The sequence below is a fragment of the Anabrus simplex genome, chromosome 7 (assembly GCF_040414725.1).
Source record: "Anabrus simplex isolate iqAnaSimp1 chromosome 7, ASM4041472v1, whole genome shotgun sequence".
Lineage (NCBI taxonomy): Eukaryota > Metazoa > Arthropoda > Insecta > Orthoptera > Tettigoniidae > Anabrus > Anabrus simplex.
This window is the reverse complement of record NC_090271.1, coordinates 306,784,402-306,803,797: the sequence shown is the minus strand read 5'-3', so window position 1 is coordinate 306,803,797 and position 19,396 is coordinate 306,784,402. Positions and strand designations below refer to the sequence as shown.

Here is a 19,396-nt window from a genome sequence, read left to right as displayed (position 1 = left end):
TGTGTGCTGTGTGTACATGTGACCTCATGTTTCTCGAACTCAATGGCTTGTAGCCTTCTCTTCTTTTCTGGAATATTCTATTCCACTATATATAGCCCACTCTGCTTCTCCACATTTGAGTCGGGTTTTCATAGCGGGGTGGTGGAGTGCCAAACTACTGTGCCTCTTGTAAATCATGTCTATTCCATCTGGACTCTGTCTTCAAACTATTTGGTGAGCAAGACTTATTGTAATTTATCTTCATTTGGACTTTAAATTTTCATCCGGCCTCTTGCCAGTTCAAATTTTCTTCTGTCGAGTTGGTATGCTACATTTTAAAGCTCATAGACTGCATCACTATATGAACATGCGCTGCGGACAATTATGAATTATTTATAATCATTTCAGATGTCTTCTTGGACCTATGTAAAAAATTGGTAAATCTTGGAATAACCCGGTGAAGAAAATCCTTTCCCCGCCCTAATCCTTATGTCACTTCCCTTCCCCCTTTCTTTTGTCCTTCTTTTCTCTCTGCTGTCCTATTGAGTCTTTATATTTATTGTACGTTGGTAAATTATTTATTAGGCTTTCCCCTTATGCATTTTTGGATATTCAATTTGTAAATGTGGCACACTTTTCGGATTTTTCTCTACTCTGGTATATTCATCTTTCACCATTTGTTATAAATTTATCTTCGATTTTATTTATCTTGTTGTTATGTTTTATTTGTTAAATATATATTCTATTCACATCGTTATCTTTTTGGTCTTCCTATTGGCCTGGTTCCTTCTCACTGTGCATTTCCTTGGTTTAAATCATTATTATTATTATTATTATTATTATTATTATTATTATTATTATTATTCACATTATCTATTTCACTACTATACTTTGGTACACTGAGCTTTCTATGGTACTGCTAATATCTTATTATACTCCGCTCTACGAACTTCAGATTACCTATCACTATTGTATAATAGTACACCACCCATGACAGTATGATAGCAGTACCACTCATTACAGTATTATAGCAGAGCTTCTTCCTCACTACAGTATGTCTTGCTGGAAAATTTATAATGTCCAATAACGGACCATTTATACTGGTACGTCCAGTGTGATACAGGTGTTGATTCCCATAGGGAATCTGAAATATTTGTTCCGAATGAGTACATTTATAATACCAATATAAATGGTCCGTTATTGGACATAATAAATTTTCCAGCTAACTCATTCCTGGTTGTAAATTTTCCTGCTAACTCATGTCCAATAACAGACCATTTATATTGGTATTATAAATTTACTCATTTGGAACAAATATTTCAGATTCCCTATGGGAATCAACATCTGTATCATCTGATGGCCAAGCAGGCATCAATTTTTAATAATGAGACAAAGTCTCTCATAGTGCATTGGCACTGCCGGTGGCTACAATTAGCCTACGCAGTGGCCTCCACGGTATGCACTAGCCAGCGTCTTGGTAGGTGTGCTAGGTACCAACTGATGAGCCCAGCCTAGCACACGGGGGCGAAACGCTGGCAACCAGGAATGAGTTAGCTGGAAAATTTATAATGTCCAATAACGGACCATTTATACTGGTATTACGTCCAGTGTGCCGATATTGAACCATGTATGTGTTGTGTCTCACTGATCTGTGAGTGTACCAATCAGCACTGTCTGCTGTGAGTCAGCTGAATCGTGTGCTGTGAGCTTACCGTTCCTATTTAATACATTTTGAACTTCTTTGAGATTATTTAAGAAAATAGTTAAGAAACTGATAGGAAATATGCCATCTGGGCAACAGGCCTAAATGCAGATGACTGATTGATTGATTTCTAACTTCTTCGTTACTTATATTGACCCATTGGGATTTTTCTTTCCTTGTGTGTTTGTCATGTATTCCCAGTCTTTTACTACCTATATTTATTTTTTCGCTCTTCCCCTTTTCTGTGTTCTGAATCTAGACTTCCAACATCAGGACTGAAGATCTGTCGACATGGTCCCTCAGTGGATGGCGATGCCTGATGAAGCTGGGAAGCAGAAGCAAGATCATAAATGTGAAGAATATATCTGTGTAGGACCAGATTAAGGAGAATATTGGAAGATGACATGTGGAGGTGAAAACCATGTACAAAGAAGAGTGGTGGAAGGAGAGGATGGAATGGAGGCCAATGACCCACTGCCGAACCCAGGAACTCCCTGGAGAATGAGGAACATATTCTGCATTATTGTTACCTGACATTTACTGATCTTCCAGATCAGTCATAACAGCAAACAAATAAGTGAAGAGCCTCATTTTTTAAAAATTATGGATGACTTTGTCTTACATGTTTTATATACATGAAGGCATAATCAATACTTCCAATGAACTCAATACGACAGGGTACCCCAAAACAATTGGAATTATTTTTTAAAAGCTATATATTTTTAATTTTTTTACAAAAGAACCTTATCTGCTTCAAAATACTCTCCATTACAACTAATACATTTGTCTCACTGGTGCTTGCACTATTTGAAACATTTTTTGTATAGTCCGCACACTTTATGTTGGTGCATTTGTGTACGGGGGTGAGGAGTAAGGAGGGAGGTGTCCCGGTATCGATAGTGCTACCAACCGAAGGAAAATGAAATCTGAACTGAATCGAGAATATGATCGATCGATACGAAGTTTCTAAACCGTTATCATCTTAAGCCAACAACTATGTCACATACACATTATATAACATTATAAAACATTTCTCGATGCGAATCTTGTTCCTAGCATGAATTCTATACTTTGGCTTTGTTGTGTAAACAACAACAGTACTAGTACGTAAAGTGTACACCAGATGTCGCACAACGATGCTTAAGCGATTCATAGTTTGTGTTTCAAAGGTTGCCAGTACGAATCTCGAAGATCGCCGAGGTCGACCGATTCAGCACTAGGGTGTAAATGCACCAACATAAAGTGTGCGGATAATAGTCATCTTTAGAAATGGCTGACAGCTCCTCCCTCATTTTCTTCTTGACCTCTTCAATGTAGTCAAATCGGCGTCCTTTCATGCTCCTTTTCATGCGTGGAAATAGTCTGCCACAAATCGGCTCCTTTTGCCAAACACTGTTATGCAATCTTCTTAAAACTTCCAAATAAAAGGTTTGAATGACAGTTTGACCTGGGGGAACAAACTCTGAATGAACTACGCCCTTGGCAGTCAGAACCCGAGGAACGAACTTGACAGCAACCCCTTTCATTCCCAAATCTTCCATTAAAATTTTCCGAACCAAACTCTAGATAACCCACTAATCTCTGACAGTTGAGCAATTGTCTGTCGACGGTCCATGAACACCAGCTCTTGAATTTTTTCAACATTTTCGTCGATTTGGGCAGTTGATGGAAGTCTAGTACGAGGTTTGTCATCAATCAAAATGTCTCCATTTTTAAGCCGAACAAACTTGAGCTTTTCCCATAGCGTAATTTTTGTAAGCTGTTTTCAACATTTAAACAGTTTCAGCAGCATTTTTACCGAGTAGAAAATAAAATTTCACAGCTGCACATTGTTCACTTAAACTTGCCATCATAAAAAACGAAACAAGAACAAAACAGCGCTAGCAAAAACAATCAGTGCACATGAACAGTACAAGCCAGGTCAACAACACAGGCGGCACTGAACTGGCAATGAGTTGCGCGATACACGTCTAGCGGCAGAAATGCGTACTACACAAGCTTCGATTTCCATGACCAACAACTTGAGGATTACTTTTACAACTTGTTACTTTTATACGGTGCACTGGACCTTTTTATCGATCTCTATTTTTTAACATAATGTAGCTCATCTCTGGATTCTTAAGCCTCCACGCACAACAATTACCTTCCTTCAAGTTTCAAAAAACTGAAGAGCCTTTCCAGCATCCATGTGTTTTTACGTCTATGAATATCTTAAAAAACGACGTAACTTCGTCTTAGTTGTTCTTCGAACATACAGCAGCAAATTTAAGAAGCCAGCATATGTTGAATTCCTTGACCCACAACTGAAAAATGTCCATCCCTATCAACTTTTTAATGCCATACGGCGCACTGGTCTTTAATCGTAAATAAACGACGTGACTTTGGCTCAGTGGTTCTTCAATTGGATACCAGCATCTTAAAGGAGCCAGCATATTCTAATCTCCTTATCCAGCAACTCAAGGATTCCTATCTATAACATCTTTTTAATGTGCACTGGACTTTTTAAGAATCTCATTCATAGAGTTATTTTTTAACATAGTGCTTCACAATATCTCACATGGTATGTACTTTTACGAGACCTTACGTGTCTTTACATTGTTTAATATCTTCGGTATTTGTGTTTAAATTTTGCTGTAGGCTGACGATGACCAAGTACTAGGTCGAAACTAGTCCCTAATCATTTATGTAATTTAAACTCTTTACATTTTGTATTGAAAAGGTGGACCCAAATAATACATTAAATTACTCTATTGTAATATTGGGTACCGTTTCATATCTTCTTAACTTGCAATGAACCATTCAAACAGAATCACAACAAACAAAACATAGGATAACAAAATTATTAGATAGTGTCATGGTATAAAATCAGAACTGAAAAAATGATTAGAAAAGTACCATAAGCTCACCTGAGACTCTGACATAGATAAACAGATTGGTGTAGTGTCAATGTGAACACAGAAACCAAGTGATGACAGGGTTGTTTGATCTGCCTGGTATTTTGTAGATATACCAACAGTAGCAGTCGCAGACACAGGTTTCAGAAAGTTCAATTGCCTTCCATTCTGTATGGTGTACACACTAAGGTCTGACAGTGTAAGGCCCCAAGGAAAGCTCACTTTACCTAAAACAGAATATAGTAAACAATTATATATTTTATGAACAAAAGGAAAAAGCAGTAGAAAGCAATTTCATAGAGAGGTATGTACATCTCTATCAATATACAAAAGGAAATGGAAACTTAATTGCTTAGTCAATAGTGTAAGAAGAACAATATCCTTCTCTCTCAGCCTGTTCATACACAAGTGTAATGGCCTAGTCAAGGAGTTGAACAGGAAGGGTGATACACTGACCCAATATGAGTATACAGTTTCAACCTGCTTACAATGTCAGAAACATGAGTGCTCACACACTCGCACTAATTCTGAAAAACATAACATGTTTTTTGGCCAGAATCCGGCTACATACAGCGCATTCTTTGAGCGCTGCGGTAGGTTGTCTTCCAAGCAAGAAATTGGACACAGTCGACACTGAAGAATGTGTATAAAAGTTGTTCTTGTCTGAAACCTCAGTCTATAGACTGGTTTGATGCAGCTCTCCATGCCCAGGAAAGTTAATCCACTGTCGTGGTGGTCAGAAATGAAACACGTTTATTCCTCCCTCTATGTCTTGGTGAAAACTTGTCTTCCAACTATGACAATGTCCATTCCTTTTGAGGATATTCTCGAAAGTACGACAGATATTGATCGAGAATAGGAATAGTTTCACAACAAAAAGGGTTGAGCAGCTGTTGTTTTTTAACGGTAGCATCAAACCTGTTCTATACTAGTTTTACGCCCCATCATCTACAGTTAAGGTTTCCAGAGATGTCAAGATACCAGAATTTTGTCCTGCAGGAGATTTTTATGTGCTAGTAAATCTTATGTCACGAGCATGTTGTATTCGAGCACCGTCAAATGTCATAGGAATGAATTGGCATAGAATTAATCACCTTGGGCTCAGAAAGCCAGTGCTCCATCGTCTGTGCCACTCGGTATTCGACAATATTACTGCTATTTATTCCTTCTGACAGACAGGCGATAGTATTATAGGTGTTGTTATTTTAGACAATTTTTCTGTCTGTATAATTTATGAACATTTGTATGTGGTAAACATTTAAAATATTTATGCTATTTTATTTATTTATTGCCAGGCTGAATGGCTCAGACGGTTGAGGCGCTGGCCTTCTGACCCCAACTTGGCAGGTTCGATCCTGGCTCAGTCCGATGGTATTTGAAGGTGCTCATATGTCAGCCTCGTGTTGGTAGATTTATTGGCACGTAAAAGATCTCCTGCGGGACTAAATTCTGGCACCTCGATATCTCTGAAAACCATCAAAGTAGTTAGTGGATCGTAAAGTCAATAACATTATTATTATTATTATTTATTTATTATACACTATTTATATTATGCCAACACACTCATCATAATATAACCTGTTATATAGAATACAGTACTGCAATTTTGTGGCTATTACCATGTAATTGCAATATGGTGTCACTACTCTCCTCCAAGTGCAAGTGAGTTCATTGTACTGTATGTTGCTGACATTCTGTTTATTTTGTGTGCAGAATATTTATTTAATAATGCCAGTGTATAATTCCCACAACTGTCCTAAGTATATGATAGAACGCATACAGAGGTGGAGGACTGAGCTCAATTTTTTTGGTAATGGATTCCGAGTAACGGCTATACAGCCACCTATCTCGAGTACAGTATTGTTTATTTATTATAAATGTGGTGTCCGGCTCCATGGCTAAATGGTTAGCATGCTGGCCTTTGGTCACAGAAGTCCCGAGTTCGATTCCTGGCAGAGTCGGGAATTTTAACCATAATTGGTTGATTCCTCTGGCATGGGGACTGGGTGTACGTGTCATCATCATGACATGCAGGTCACCTACGGACGTCAAATAAAATTACCTGCAGCTGACCAGCCGAAGTCCTCGGACACATCCCAGTACTAAAAGGCATGCGCTATTTCATTTTCATTATAAATGTGGTGATTAATGTCTTAAGAGATAAATCAGCACAATTACCACCCCGTTGTTCGTATCCTGGATCGTATCTTGCATAGAACCGGACTCGAGAGAGAGAGAGAGAGAGAGAGACACCTGCACATCCTCCTCCTCTCACAATTGAGAAGCGTGACAGGAAATATGTATCATGTAACCACCATAAAACACACCATTGGCCACTCAAGTTTGGATTTTGTCGTTCATTTGTGCTGCTTTCATGTTTCACTCGTGTGCAGCTACTGTGCTGGGTGCTCACATGAACGACCAATTCAAAGTATTTGAACAAACTCATACCAGCTCAAATAAATGAGCAGTTCAAATTAAGTAGTTCCTTCACAAATGACCCAACTCCACTGTACAGCTGCAGTGCAGTGATCTACTCAGGATTACTTCTTACACATTACGTATGCATACTGCCTTAAGCATGGTACAGTGGGTTGTATAATACGAGGAGCAAACGAAGCTACTATCTGCCTCACAAAGATCGCGCTCTAATTCAAGCTCCTCCCTCAGACAAACCGTTCATTAATAAAATTAAAAAATCATATTTTACAAACCACGGACATTCATCTGTACCTTCTGTACGGTTATCTGAACTTATCTCCCAAACACCCTGCATATGCCTCTATAAAATGTGTTACTCTAATACATAACTTACAGTGTATTTTTTAATCGCATAATTCAGAAACCCTTATTTCAAGATAGTTTTCCTTTCCCAAAAAAAAAAAAAGTGCAAAAAACATGAGTAAATACAGTAATTTGAATTTAATTTGAGTCTTAACCATGCAGTGTTTCCAATAGTGCTTTCTTTTTTCAATGTCAAAAATTGTGAAAGCATCTTCAATCAAGTTAAATATTTCTGTAAGAGATTCAAATTAGATTGAAGTTCAAGTTTTTTATGATGAATTTATGCAACTGAAGAGAAAAACACAACTTGCTTAACATATTGTTGACTGTGAGGAAGGCTGGATTAATCTTTGCAAAAGAAGTTTATACAATGCTCCAAAAAATTAAACTAAAATTAAAATCTGTCCAGAATTGTAGAACTTCTTTTAATTTTTCTCCAGAGGAGGGAGTATTGAGTTTTATCTGACAAAATAAAACAGCTCCATTCCTTCATAAAGATAGATAGAAAACACTCTTCTTTATAAAAGCTGGAAGATTAATTATGAGGAAAAACATTATACAGAGGAATTATTAAGGAAAGCTAACTGTACCCTGACAAGCATAATTCAGGTAAATCTTGCAATCTTAAACATGGACTTTCATGACCACTGAATGACGTAATACTTTAACCCTTTCACTCCGGTTGACTGCTGTAGCAGTCGGGAGGGAACTGTGCCACGCACCTGGTGGACTGCTGTAGCAGTCATGCTGGAACCATGCCTTATTGCCGGTCGATTGCTGTAGAAGTCGCAAATCTTTCGGCTGTTTTCCATTTCACTACATTAGACTGCTGTGGAAGTACGGCTTTGAAGGTCTTTCGTGGCTATCATGGGAGTCTATAGTTATGGCTATGATCACCAGACGACAGGAGTAACCAGTTCGAAGATGAAAGCGATGTGTCCGGTATGCTACTCACTTCGCACCTAGTTGCTCCCCTGTACTGATGTTCTTGTGCTTCTTGACTTAGCTTTCAATAGCTTTAAAATTGTGAAAGGCCTGATGACAGACGAAAGATATATGGTGGAGGAAGCTCTTGCCCTCAGGTTGGGTAGTGACTTTGAAGAAGATGACGATAATAGTCATTTGTCATCTCATTCTGGTGACGGAATGACTTCAATAACACCTACTTCAGGCACGTTTTCTACTCCAGTTATCACTTCGTCGTCTAAAAGGTCAGCCTACTTTGATGATTCAATTGAAGATGAAGATAGTGAGGATGAAGATCAGGTGCCTGAATCACCGAGCAGAAAACTGAATTGGAAAAGGTAGAACCTGAATCCGAAGAAGCATAGTTCAACGCAGCTAATTCCAGATTGAAAACTTTAGTGGACAATGATAGCATGTTAAGTTTCTTTCAGCTGTTTTTTTTTGCTTTACATCGCACTGACACAGATAGGTCTTATGGTGACGGTGGGACAGGAAAGGGCTAGGAGTGGGAAGGAAGCGGCCGTGGCCTTAACTAAGGTACAGCCCCAGCATTCGCCTGGTGTGAAAATGGGAAACCACGGAAAACCATCTTCAGGGCTGCCGATAGTGGGGCTCGAACCAACTATCTCCCAAATACTCAGCTGTTTTTTAATATGAGTATCATAACTCTTCTGTGGAAGGAGAATGAAAAGTGATAAAAATATAATCATAAGCATTTCATTGAATATGCATTAAAAATAAAATAATTTTTTTTTATAAAAAAAAACTTTTAAATTCTGTCTGTCCTCTCCTCACGCCATGAGCCGACTGCTGCCTGGAGAGCGAAGTGAGACAAGTATCCTGTACAGTGGGCTCGGTGAACCACCCGCTGCTTGCGTCCAGAGAGTCACGCCGCCAAACTCGCTATGCCGGAGTGAAAGGGTTAAGGATATTAGGTCGTGTTACAACTATTGTAGGCTGATATGTTTCCATCTTGCAACCAAGATCGTCTTCAGAGCAATAAGAATGAAACCAATTAACGGCAATTGTCACTCCTTAGTAACTAGATTCAAGATAGAAAAACCCTGTTAGAAATGTTGTTCCTTCCAGGGCTTCCAGAGTCAAAGAGAAAGATGTTGAAGACTTAACTATGGAGGGCAGCTATGATCTACTTAGTATATAGCTGTCTCCTATGTTAAAATGACTGGGGTGTTAAGCAATTTCTATCACCTCATTAATGATTCTAAGTGTAAAATGTTTCTCCTTACAAATGACTCATGTTGCATCAAAAATGATTTGATGGTCATTATGTATGGCATGTCTGCCACAGTTAAACTAATGTATCCGTTGAACTCATACACTAAAACTGCATTAAATTCAATGTCACCTTTCTTGTATCTTCTCAACTTCTAGAGGTGATATCAGGTTTTCCTAGAGTTACAACTTGGCAGCTCTGTGTAAGTGTTGGTGATGCAATGACTCTGCATTTCTTCTTGAACAATCTATCTATTATAACAAATTCACAGTATCAGAAAAATCAGAAAGTTGTAGTACTTACTTCTAGTCCAGATATTGTCAGGTAGTTTCACTGGTAAGTGACTAGTGTACTGGAGTAAACACTGCCGTTGGGGTGAGCTCCGAAGACTCACGAAAGGGAATTTGATTACAAGTACGTCAGGAGAATCGTCTGAACAGAGACACTGATTGACAGCTTCTTCGATAGTCTGAGCCCCAACAGCAGAGAGACTGTCAGTAGGGATATATATCACACATTGTGCCATATCGCCGTTTAGGACCAGACCACGCCAAACAGGAAACCAGCGGAGAAGATATTCCCGAGATCCAGTCTACATGAATAGAAAATGCATAATATCATAGGTAGGGAGTGGATTTTTATGAATTTACATATTTTTGCAAATGTTTTAAGACAATTTACTAAGTTTATTATTCCTATTATGTATCCCTAAGTGTAAAAACCTAATCTTATTTCACATAAAAACACATTTTCACAAATTTTAATGTAAATACATATTACAAGAAAATCTATAATAAGCACATAAATCGGCAATATTCGTTACAATAAAATTAAAATGCTTCTGTATTGTAAAATGATGCTCATATTCTCATTTTATGATTACGGTATTGTTTTTAAGTGGCGCTGACGCCATATTTCTGAATGTTGTGGCTATTTATGGACTTCCTTCCGGAAGTTTGAGGACTTGCTGTGTTGTTACCTTTAGACAGTGATTTGATTTGCTGCACATGTCGTTTCCCACGATGACTGAGTTAGCTAGCATTCCAATTTGCTCGTATTAGCCTGCTCGGGTTTTGTTTATAGATTGTCAGTGTAAGGCTATTACAGAGAGTTAATATGACGGGAAACACCATAAATTAAACTGCACACAAGGGACTGGGAAGATATTACTCCAACTGGAAGTGGTGGGATTGTATCACTCCAAAGTGTAAGTTTAGTTGTTTGGGTCCATAGATCATTCCCGTGGTCATGTGATTTTGTCTGACTTTCTAAGAGAGAAGAAATATTTCCTTCAGTGACTGCAGCTATTCTTTTGTAATGAAACAGTGATTCACCGTAAATGCGTGTGTAACCTACAAAACAATTCCAGATCGTGTCTTCATCAATGAGTAGAGGAATTTAAAAACATTTTCACTACTGATGGATATAATTATTTTGCCAACTGTGAATTAAAACAGTAAGTGCAGATCAGCATTCTTAAGTAAATCAGCATTTCTCTGTAAGTAAGCATATTGCGGCTGCTTCGTGAGTGCAATCACAACAATTACTAATAGATGAACCAGCTACTTCAAATTTAGGCCCTTCCAAATACTCCCTGCATTATTTAAATTTATGTAAAGCTTTTGTTTGCACCAACATTTCTCTTGGCAAAATAAATAATCAAGTGGTGAGAAATTTCCTACCAGAATACATTAATTTTGCACTTCTGGACGAATCCACATTAAGGAAAAACTATCTCCCAAAATGTTACGAAGAAACTTTACAAAGGATTCGGGCAGTACGTGATAGCGAAAAACTGTGGATGAGCAGTGATAGCGAAAAACTGTGGATGAGCAAATGACGAAACCACTGATTCAAGTGGCAAAAAAATTAGGAAATGTTGTTGTTGGTGTGTTGAAGAATGACAAAACTGCTTTTGAACATTCTTATTTGCTAGTATGTAAAGAAATGCCTGCTGCAAACCATATCAATATAGCTAGGTTGTTCAATGAAGCCATGCACTTCATTTGGCCAAAGGGTGTAAAATACAACAATGTATTGCTTTTACTTACTGATAATGCAGCTTACATGAAAACAGCAGCCAAAGACCTTTCTGTAAGCTTTCCGAAAATGATGTACGTAACCTGCGTAGTTCATGCTCTACACAGGTTATGTGAAGGTTGGGATCAGTATCCTAAAGTGGATAAATTAGTGTCTAATGGAAACAAAGTCTTTGTAAAAGCACCCTTAAGAAATGATCTGTTTAAAGACAAAAATTAAAAAAAAAAACAGGTTTTGCGCTTCATCCTTTGCTTACTATCATACGGTGGGGTACATGGCTTAATGGTGGGGTACACTACACAGACAATTTTGAAAGTTTTGCACTTGTGAATGCACTAGATAAAAACAACGCAATGTCAATTGGGGTTTCTTCAACAGTTACTGAAAGACATCTCTTTGAAAAGTAATTTGGTATTTATATGTGCGAATTTAAGACATACTTGAAAAATCCACTAACCTGTTGTCCAAGACAGTGAAGGAAGTGTGTGCTGTTGAAAATACATTAGATTCACTCTTGACTTCACAGATACAGAGACTATTAAAGGTAAAATATCAAAATTTGTCTGGAAAAAACAGAAGGTTTAAAAAAATGTGCAAAGTTGCTAAAGTATTGCAGGGTGCTTTTGTTGGTGAAATTGCTAGTGTTAGTATTCGTGACATTCCTCTGTTTAACCCTAGATACTAAACTCTTCTATGAAGTACGTTATCACTAAGCATTCGTCTACGAGACTACGAAACTTCCATAACTCTTATAATTACTTTATTTAAAATTTAATAACTAACCCAGCACATAATACATTCTATGTACAGACAGATTTTTCCATTTTTCACAAACTCGTGTCATTTCAACACTCAGCACACGTTGTTGATCGGTGGTCACCGCACATGGCTCGATTGCAAACAGTACAATAAAATCGTGTCATTCTTCGTAGCTTTGAGGGACAAAATGCACATATTTTCTTCATCAATGAGTAGAGGTAAGTTCTTGGTCTGGCCTGTGTACTATATGATTTTCATTCAGAATCTCGCAGATCATATCACGTAATGACCGCTGCAAAGTTGCTTGTGTAAGGCGGAGCTGGAGGTGCAGTCTAATCAGGTCACCGCTTAACTGTTGCGCGAATGCCCTTCTCGAAATAGGTTTTTCTCCCTTTCGGAGGATGTTGTGGCAAAACAGAATATATCCATTCACTAAGAACATATTGATCATAGTGAAGAATACACACAGAGGGCAGCGCTGGGTCTTTCTACTGCAGTTCAATCTGCAACACATTTGTACGAAAGAGTCTGTTGCACCTTTTGTTTCGTTATAAAATTCAATTGCTGCAGGTTTTCCACTGTTATCCCTTATTTCTATGTCCTCGTGAGTAGTGGATAGCAGAACAATGACTTTCCCCTGCTTTGGTTTGTATGATACAAGAGTTTTTGGTCCATCAAAACAAAACATTGATGTGCCGATTTTCCGCTTCTTCACTTCAAGGAGCTCAGGAGGTATCTCACGTTTATTTTTTTTAATTGTTCCTACAACTGTCAGAGAGTAAGGTGGTTTCAAAAGGTTTTCAGCCAGTGGGACGGAGGTAAACCAATTATCCATGGTTACATTCCTATTCGAACCATGGATGGTCACAGTCAGTTCTTTTACAAAATAATGAGCGAGAGGTTGAACGGACATATTCGTATTTTTTCCCAGATATGGCTTAGCGTCAATCATATATTTAGTCCCAACGTCGTTCAACATAACAATCTTAAATCCATATTTTGTGGGTTTGTTGGGGATGTACATCCTGAAAGGACATCGTCCACGAAATCCAACGAGTTGTTCGTCAATGGTTGTGTAACTTCCTGGCTTGTATGAGTCTCGACAGTTTTTTATAAACTCATCCCATACTTCTCGAATGGCTGCAAACTTGTCACTCGCTCGTCTCTCTACCCTAGTAGATTTATCATCGAATCTAACACACTTAGAACAGAAAATCAAAATGCTCACTTGACATTGTCGCCTTATTTCTGTAACCACAGAAATTTGGATCAAACATCTCTCTTGCATCCGGGAGATAGTAGGTTCGAATCCCTCTATCGGCAGCCCTGAAAATGGTTTTCCGTGGTTTCCCATTTTCACACCAGGCAAATGCTGGGGCTGTACCTTAATTAAGGCCACGGCCGCTTCCTTCCAACTCCTAGGCCTTTCCTATCCCATCGTCGCCATGAGACCTATCTGTATCGGTGCGACGTAAAGCCCCTAGCAAAAAAAAAAAAAAAAAAAAAAAAAAAAAAAACCATCTCTCTTGTAGGAAGATGATTGGTTTTCATGGCCGCTGATAACACAAGTATATTAAAAGAGCATTGATTTCTTCCCTGCTTGTTTGAGAAATTGTTGCAGTAGCTGTAGCGTAGTTACAACTCTGAACTTGTATTTCCTCATTTGTGTGTTGTACCAGTTTATCTAAAATGAAATCGTTAAAGAATAAAGAAAACGATTCCATGGGTGTTGAAACATTTCTGGCTTCTCCTAAAGGGGTTTGCTTTATATGAATTATGTTCCTGGCGGGTGTCCGGGTGTTACGGTTTCTCGATGGAAGTGCTGACCATTTGTGTTTATTTCTCCCTCGTAGATTGGTCTTATTAGGGACTACAACATTCGGATGCCTAGCACTGGAAACAATCGGGTTAGAATTGCTATTAGTTGAATCAGGGTCCTCATCAGAGTATGTCGGTTCAGGATCACGTCTTCTCTTTCTTCCCGGCTCGTCAGAATCATAGGAATCATCTAACTGTGGGTTATATTCTGGGTCAGATTCTCTGTCAGTTAATTCGATATCGTCCTCTTCAAAGCCATCCTCCGGTTCACTGCACGTCTCTCCAGTTACGGCTGTGTTGTCGCCAGTGTCATCTACTTCTGTCAGAAGTTGTAGTATTGTGTGTGGGTCATCTCTGATATTCTCTGCCATCTGAAATATATTTCAATTTTCTGGAGTGGATTCCCGATTTCAGCACACAATTACAGCTAATGCGAACGTAACAATGAAATTATGTATCCCGATGTTAATAATGGAAGAACTTATTGACACAGTGTGCAATAAGCTATTGTTTATTTCTGGAATATGCAGAGTAAACGAATAAAATAAATAAATAAATAAATAAATAAATAAATAAATAAATAAATGAATAAATAAGTGAATAAATGAATGAATGAATGAATGAATGAATGCTCCACTACGTATAAAATATAAAAGTAACGTCACTAAGCATTCGTACCTCAGACGACGGGGTCCCCGTAGAGACGGAATGAAGCAACGTACGGTGACACAACTGTTCTCTACAAGGTCAGGACTCGCACAAAGGAAGCTAGAGAGAAAGTGAAGCAAATACCTTTGCGGAGCGGGAAGGGGGAGCTACTAATATCCGCGCGCGTCGTCTGGCAGACGAAAGCTTAGTAATCCAGGGTTAATTATGCATGCCTGACGTCCTTTGATGTGAACTGATCACTTTTTCTCATTATAAGATATTCTTTAAAGATAACTGGCACATGAATTTGTGATGGACAATTTGGAGATGACCTTTGTTGTTCACTGCAATTCTGAGATTACTTCTAGCAACTAATATTCTCGTGCGTGATTGGTGAGGGTTGTTTTTGCTATATTTAAACAAAAAATTAGCTTTTTTGTAAATACCATAATATCTACTCTGCTATATCAAAAATTAATATACCTTTTTGCAAGTTGCTTTACGTTGCACTGATACAGATAGGTCTTATGGCGACGATGGGACAGGAAAGAGCTAGAAGTGGGAAGGAAGTGGCCGTGGTCTTATTTAAGGTACAGCCCCAGCATTTGCCTGGTGGAAAAATTGGAAGTTGTATGCCGCTTACAAATGTATCTTGAGCACTTTGAGCATGTCAAATCAGTTTTTCTGTTTTCCCTCCAAGTACAATATGCGCAATGCCCAGCTGCTCCTGCTGCATGTGGTCTATTCGTATCTTCATCTTCAATACCAGAGATTTTTCCTGCTTGTCGCTTCACTTGACAAGGTAACTTTTCCTGCAGAGCTCTTCGTCAGATATGATCTGTAAGAAACTAAGTACAACAATTCAAGGCAGTGCGAGCTTCTCTAGCATCTCTTCGTGGCCAGGCAGATGAACTCTCAGAATGTTGTGGGGTTTACGTCTGGCATTCTTAGAAATAGGTGGGCTACACGAATACCAGCGAGTTAGTTTGTCTTTACCCAAAATAAAATTTGTGTTTCTATGCACATCAAAAATAGGAATTGACTGTCGAACTGGATGTACGTCTGGCACTGGATCTGGCTGTTCTTTGTCTTCAGATTGTTCTGTGTCGGTGTTGTGGTCAGAAACTTCTAAATTTTCTTCAACCTCACTACAATCAGAAGGGATGTCATCTTCTTCTGATATTGGCTCCAATAACAGAGCATTAATTCTGCTTTCTTCTCTGAGATCCATTATGAAGTAAAACATACCCGAAGTTACACACAACTAAATGATATTATCTAAAAAAGTACATACTCACTTAGTCGCACTCGGGATTTTCTAGCGTTCATTTTGGCAGCACAAATAGTCGCGCACGGAAGATCAGACCAGGTCATTTAGCAAATTATTGTTGACAAGCACGCCTCTGGCCGAACACTGATAAAAACAGAAGTGAAAGTTGCGGAAGGGTATGTGGGAGAGCTGTTGGGCCAGCCCCGCCGCCTCCTCTTCAAACCAGTACAGACTGCGCGAAACAAATAGGACCTGGGAGAAAATCCTGTGATGCGACTAACTGAAGGTTATACAGAGCTATTCTCAATACACTATCAAAATGGTTATTATTATTATTAACTTTATTGGCCACACTGGACCACTTGAGTCGTCCATGTACAATTTTTCTTTGAAGGTTGTACTGTTTGATTCTTCTTATCTGCCCAGTACTTCTTCATTCATTCTGATCACTGTGTTCTTAATTCGCCTGAAATCTCTACAGATCTTCTGTGCATCATTTCAGTTGAGAATTTGTGATTCTTAAGAACGGTGGTAATTTTATTCTTGTTCTCTGCATCTGTAATTTTGAGTCCAACAGTTCTGAGATCCTCTTGAATTTCTTTGATCCAATGGCCTCCTGTTTTCTTTCCCAGATTTCTCATCACAAGTTGTCGTAAAATCCTGTTTTCTGGTAATCATAAGATGTGAAAGAAATAAGAGATTCTTTTCTTCTTCCTTGTACTGGTAACTGGGTCAATCTCTTGATAGACAGTTTAACTGGGGAGGATTCTCCAGACTCCTTCAACCTGGTACTTTTCATTTATGCAAGTTCTGATAATTATTCTTTCAGTTTTGAGGAGCTGATCAGCTCTTCATTCATTTTTAATTTGGAACAAGGTTTCACAAAAGTAAGTGGCTTCAGGCAAAGTTATTATTATTAATTTTTTTTTTTTGCTAATTGTTTTACGTCGCACTGACACAGATAGGTCTTATGGCGATGATGGAACAGGAAAGGCCTAGGAATATGAAGGAAGCGGCCGTTGCCTTAATTAAGGTATAGCCCCAGCATTTGCCTGGCGTGAAAATGGTAAACCACGGAAAACCACCTTTAGGGCTGCCGACAGTGGGGTTCGAACCCTCTATCTCCCGGATACAAGCTCACAGCTGGCACTCCTAACCGCACGGCCAACTCGCCCGGTAAAGTTACAGTTTTCAAGTTATGGATCTTGTGTCTATTGACAAGCATTTTTTGTTATAAGTTGACCAGGTTAGAAATTGTGCTTTTTTCATTTTGGTGATTCTATTTATCCATGTTGCTTTCCCGCTTAAGTTGAGCATAATGATTTCTCCAAGGTATTTAAATTGTAGGACTATGTTAATTTTTTAAATCATTTATGATGACTGTTTATATCAAGGGGTTTCAATGGCATGATCTCAGTTTTCTCAAAGGATATTTGTAAACCTATTTTTAATGCAATTTTCTGGAGACTGGTGATCTCACAACACTAGTTGCAAATCAAGAATTGTGGCGACGTTTAGTAAATTCACAGAGGCTTGCAGACTGAACGCTGAAAGGCATAACAGTCTATAATAATAATAATGTATGTATGTATGTATGTATGTATGTATGTATGTATGTATGTATGTATGTATGTATGTATGTATGTATGTATGTATGTATGTATGGTGATCTGAGCACGGACTTCTTCCATGTCAAGGGCTAAGAAATCTACATCATCTCCAAACCCCAGGCAGTTTGTCCTTATGGAGGGTTTTGCTCCAATTTTGATATTAGGTGGGTTTTCTTTTTGCCAAATTTTGATGATGTAATCTAGAGGCACATTGAAGAGCAATGGGGATAATCTGTTCACCTTGTCTCAGGCCTGTATTTACAGTATTGTAAAAGCATTTGACACTTCTCCCCTGAACTTTACCTTTGAAATTGTGTTGGTTAAAGTTAGTTCAATAATTTTTGTTAATTTAGGATGAAGGCCATATGATCTGAGGATTCAATACATTCAATTCAAACCATGAAGTTTATATCCTATGAAGTTTTTAATTTGTGAGGTTTCTTTTAAAGTATGTTGATTTTAAGATAAGACTGAGGTTTCTGCATAATTCAACCAACATTTGACCGTTTTTATTCGTCCTCTTATGTGCTGGTCATTTTCCAATTATATCTTGGTACCTTCTTTCTTGTCCCAGTTGTGAGTTGAAATCGCCACGGAGAATTTTAATGTGTGATGAAGGTATGTTGATTAAAGTTTGATCCAGGAGAGCCCAGAATTTCTGTGTTTCTTCTTTATCCTTTAAGGTGTTATTTTTCTGATTAGTGCGAGAAATTGTAGAACCACTTTAGAAGAGGAACAATATGACTTTAGGCCTGGAAGATCAATAACAGATCTTATATTTGCTGTCAGGATGCTGATGGAAAAACATTGGGAAAAAGAGAAGCCTCTATATCTACTGTTCCTTGACATCGAAAAGGCCTATGACAGCATACCAAGGGAGCTTATCTGGGAGAGCCTAAGAAAGTTCGAAGTTCGAGATAGTCTAATTTCAAAAGTTAAGGTGCTTTACGAGAAAACCAGAAGCTGTGTACAAGTCGGTTCTGAACTGTCAGACTGGTTTGAGACAAAAAGGGGAGTACAACAAGGTAGTGCTTTGTCACCCCTATTATTTATCATTGTAATGGATACCATATTAAAGGCGCTAAAAGAAAAGGGGCAACAAGACTTAAAAGCTTTTGCATTTGCAGATGATGTGGTAATTTGGGGTAACTCAGAGAAAGATGTAGAAGAGAGACTGCAGAGGTGGAATCAGGAGTTTGAGAGATATGGATTAAACATCAACAAGGCTAAAATGGTACAGAAGGGTGACAATCAGCCAGAAATCATGCTAAATGGCACTAAGCTGAACAGTGTCACAGAATTTAAGTACAGTAGAAGTCCGCTATATCGAGTACGGTATATAACGAGAACTCCGTTATAGTGACGAGTTTTTTCTGTCCCTTCAAAATTCCTATATTAAACTGTGTATCGTCCTTCGGTTACAGTGAGCACCCTATCACTGGCATATCCGTTATAACGAGCGATTAAGCTCGCGCGATTTTTTCCGTTATTGGTATTTATGCACCCCAGCGATGATACTGCATGCAATCGATTACCTTCGGCATAGTTTCCTCGCTATGTGCACTAGCGATTTCTCTCGTCGACATTCGAAGGCGATTACATAAAATCAGTTTCATGGTCCATATCGCACTTCAATAGATTCACAATTAAGTATTTATTATTTTCCACCTAGTCGATACAATGATTGCTTAA

At 38.4% G+C, this 19,396-nt stretch overlaps 1 protein-coding gene across 1 annotated transcript in view; it reads right to left on the bottom strand.

The window, feature by feature from the left end:
• Vps13B (vacuolar protein sorting 13B) overlaps window positions 1–19,396 on the bottom strand; it is a 300,908-nt gene that overhangs the window by 68,345 nt on the left and 213,167 nt on the right. Inside the window, exons 19-20 of the mRNA XM_067152027.2 lie at window positions 9,863–10,151; window positions 4,588–4,802 (exon numbers count right to left, since the gene is read on the bottom strand). Of these exons, the coding sequence (XP_067008128.2) occupies window positions 4,588–4,802; window positions 9,863–10,151 (504 nt within the window). The remainder of the gene's footprint in view (window positions 1–4,587; window positions 4,803–9,862; window positions 10,152–19,396) is intronic.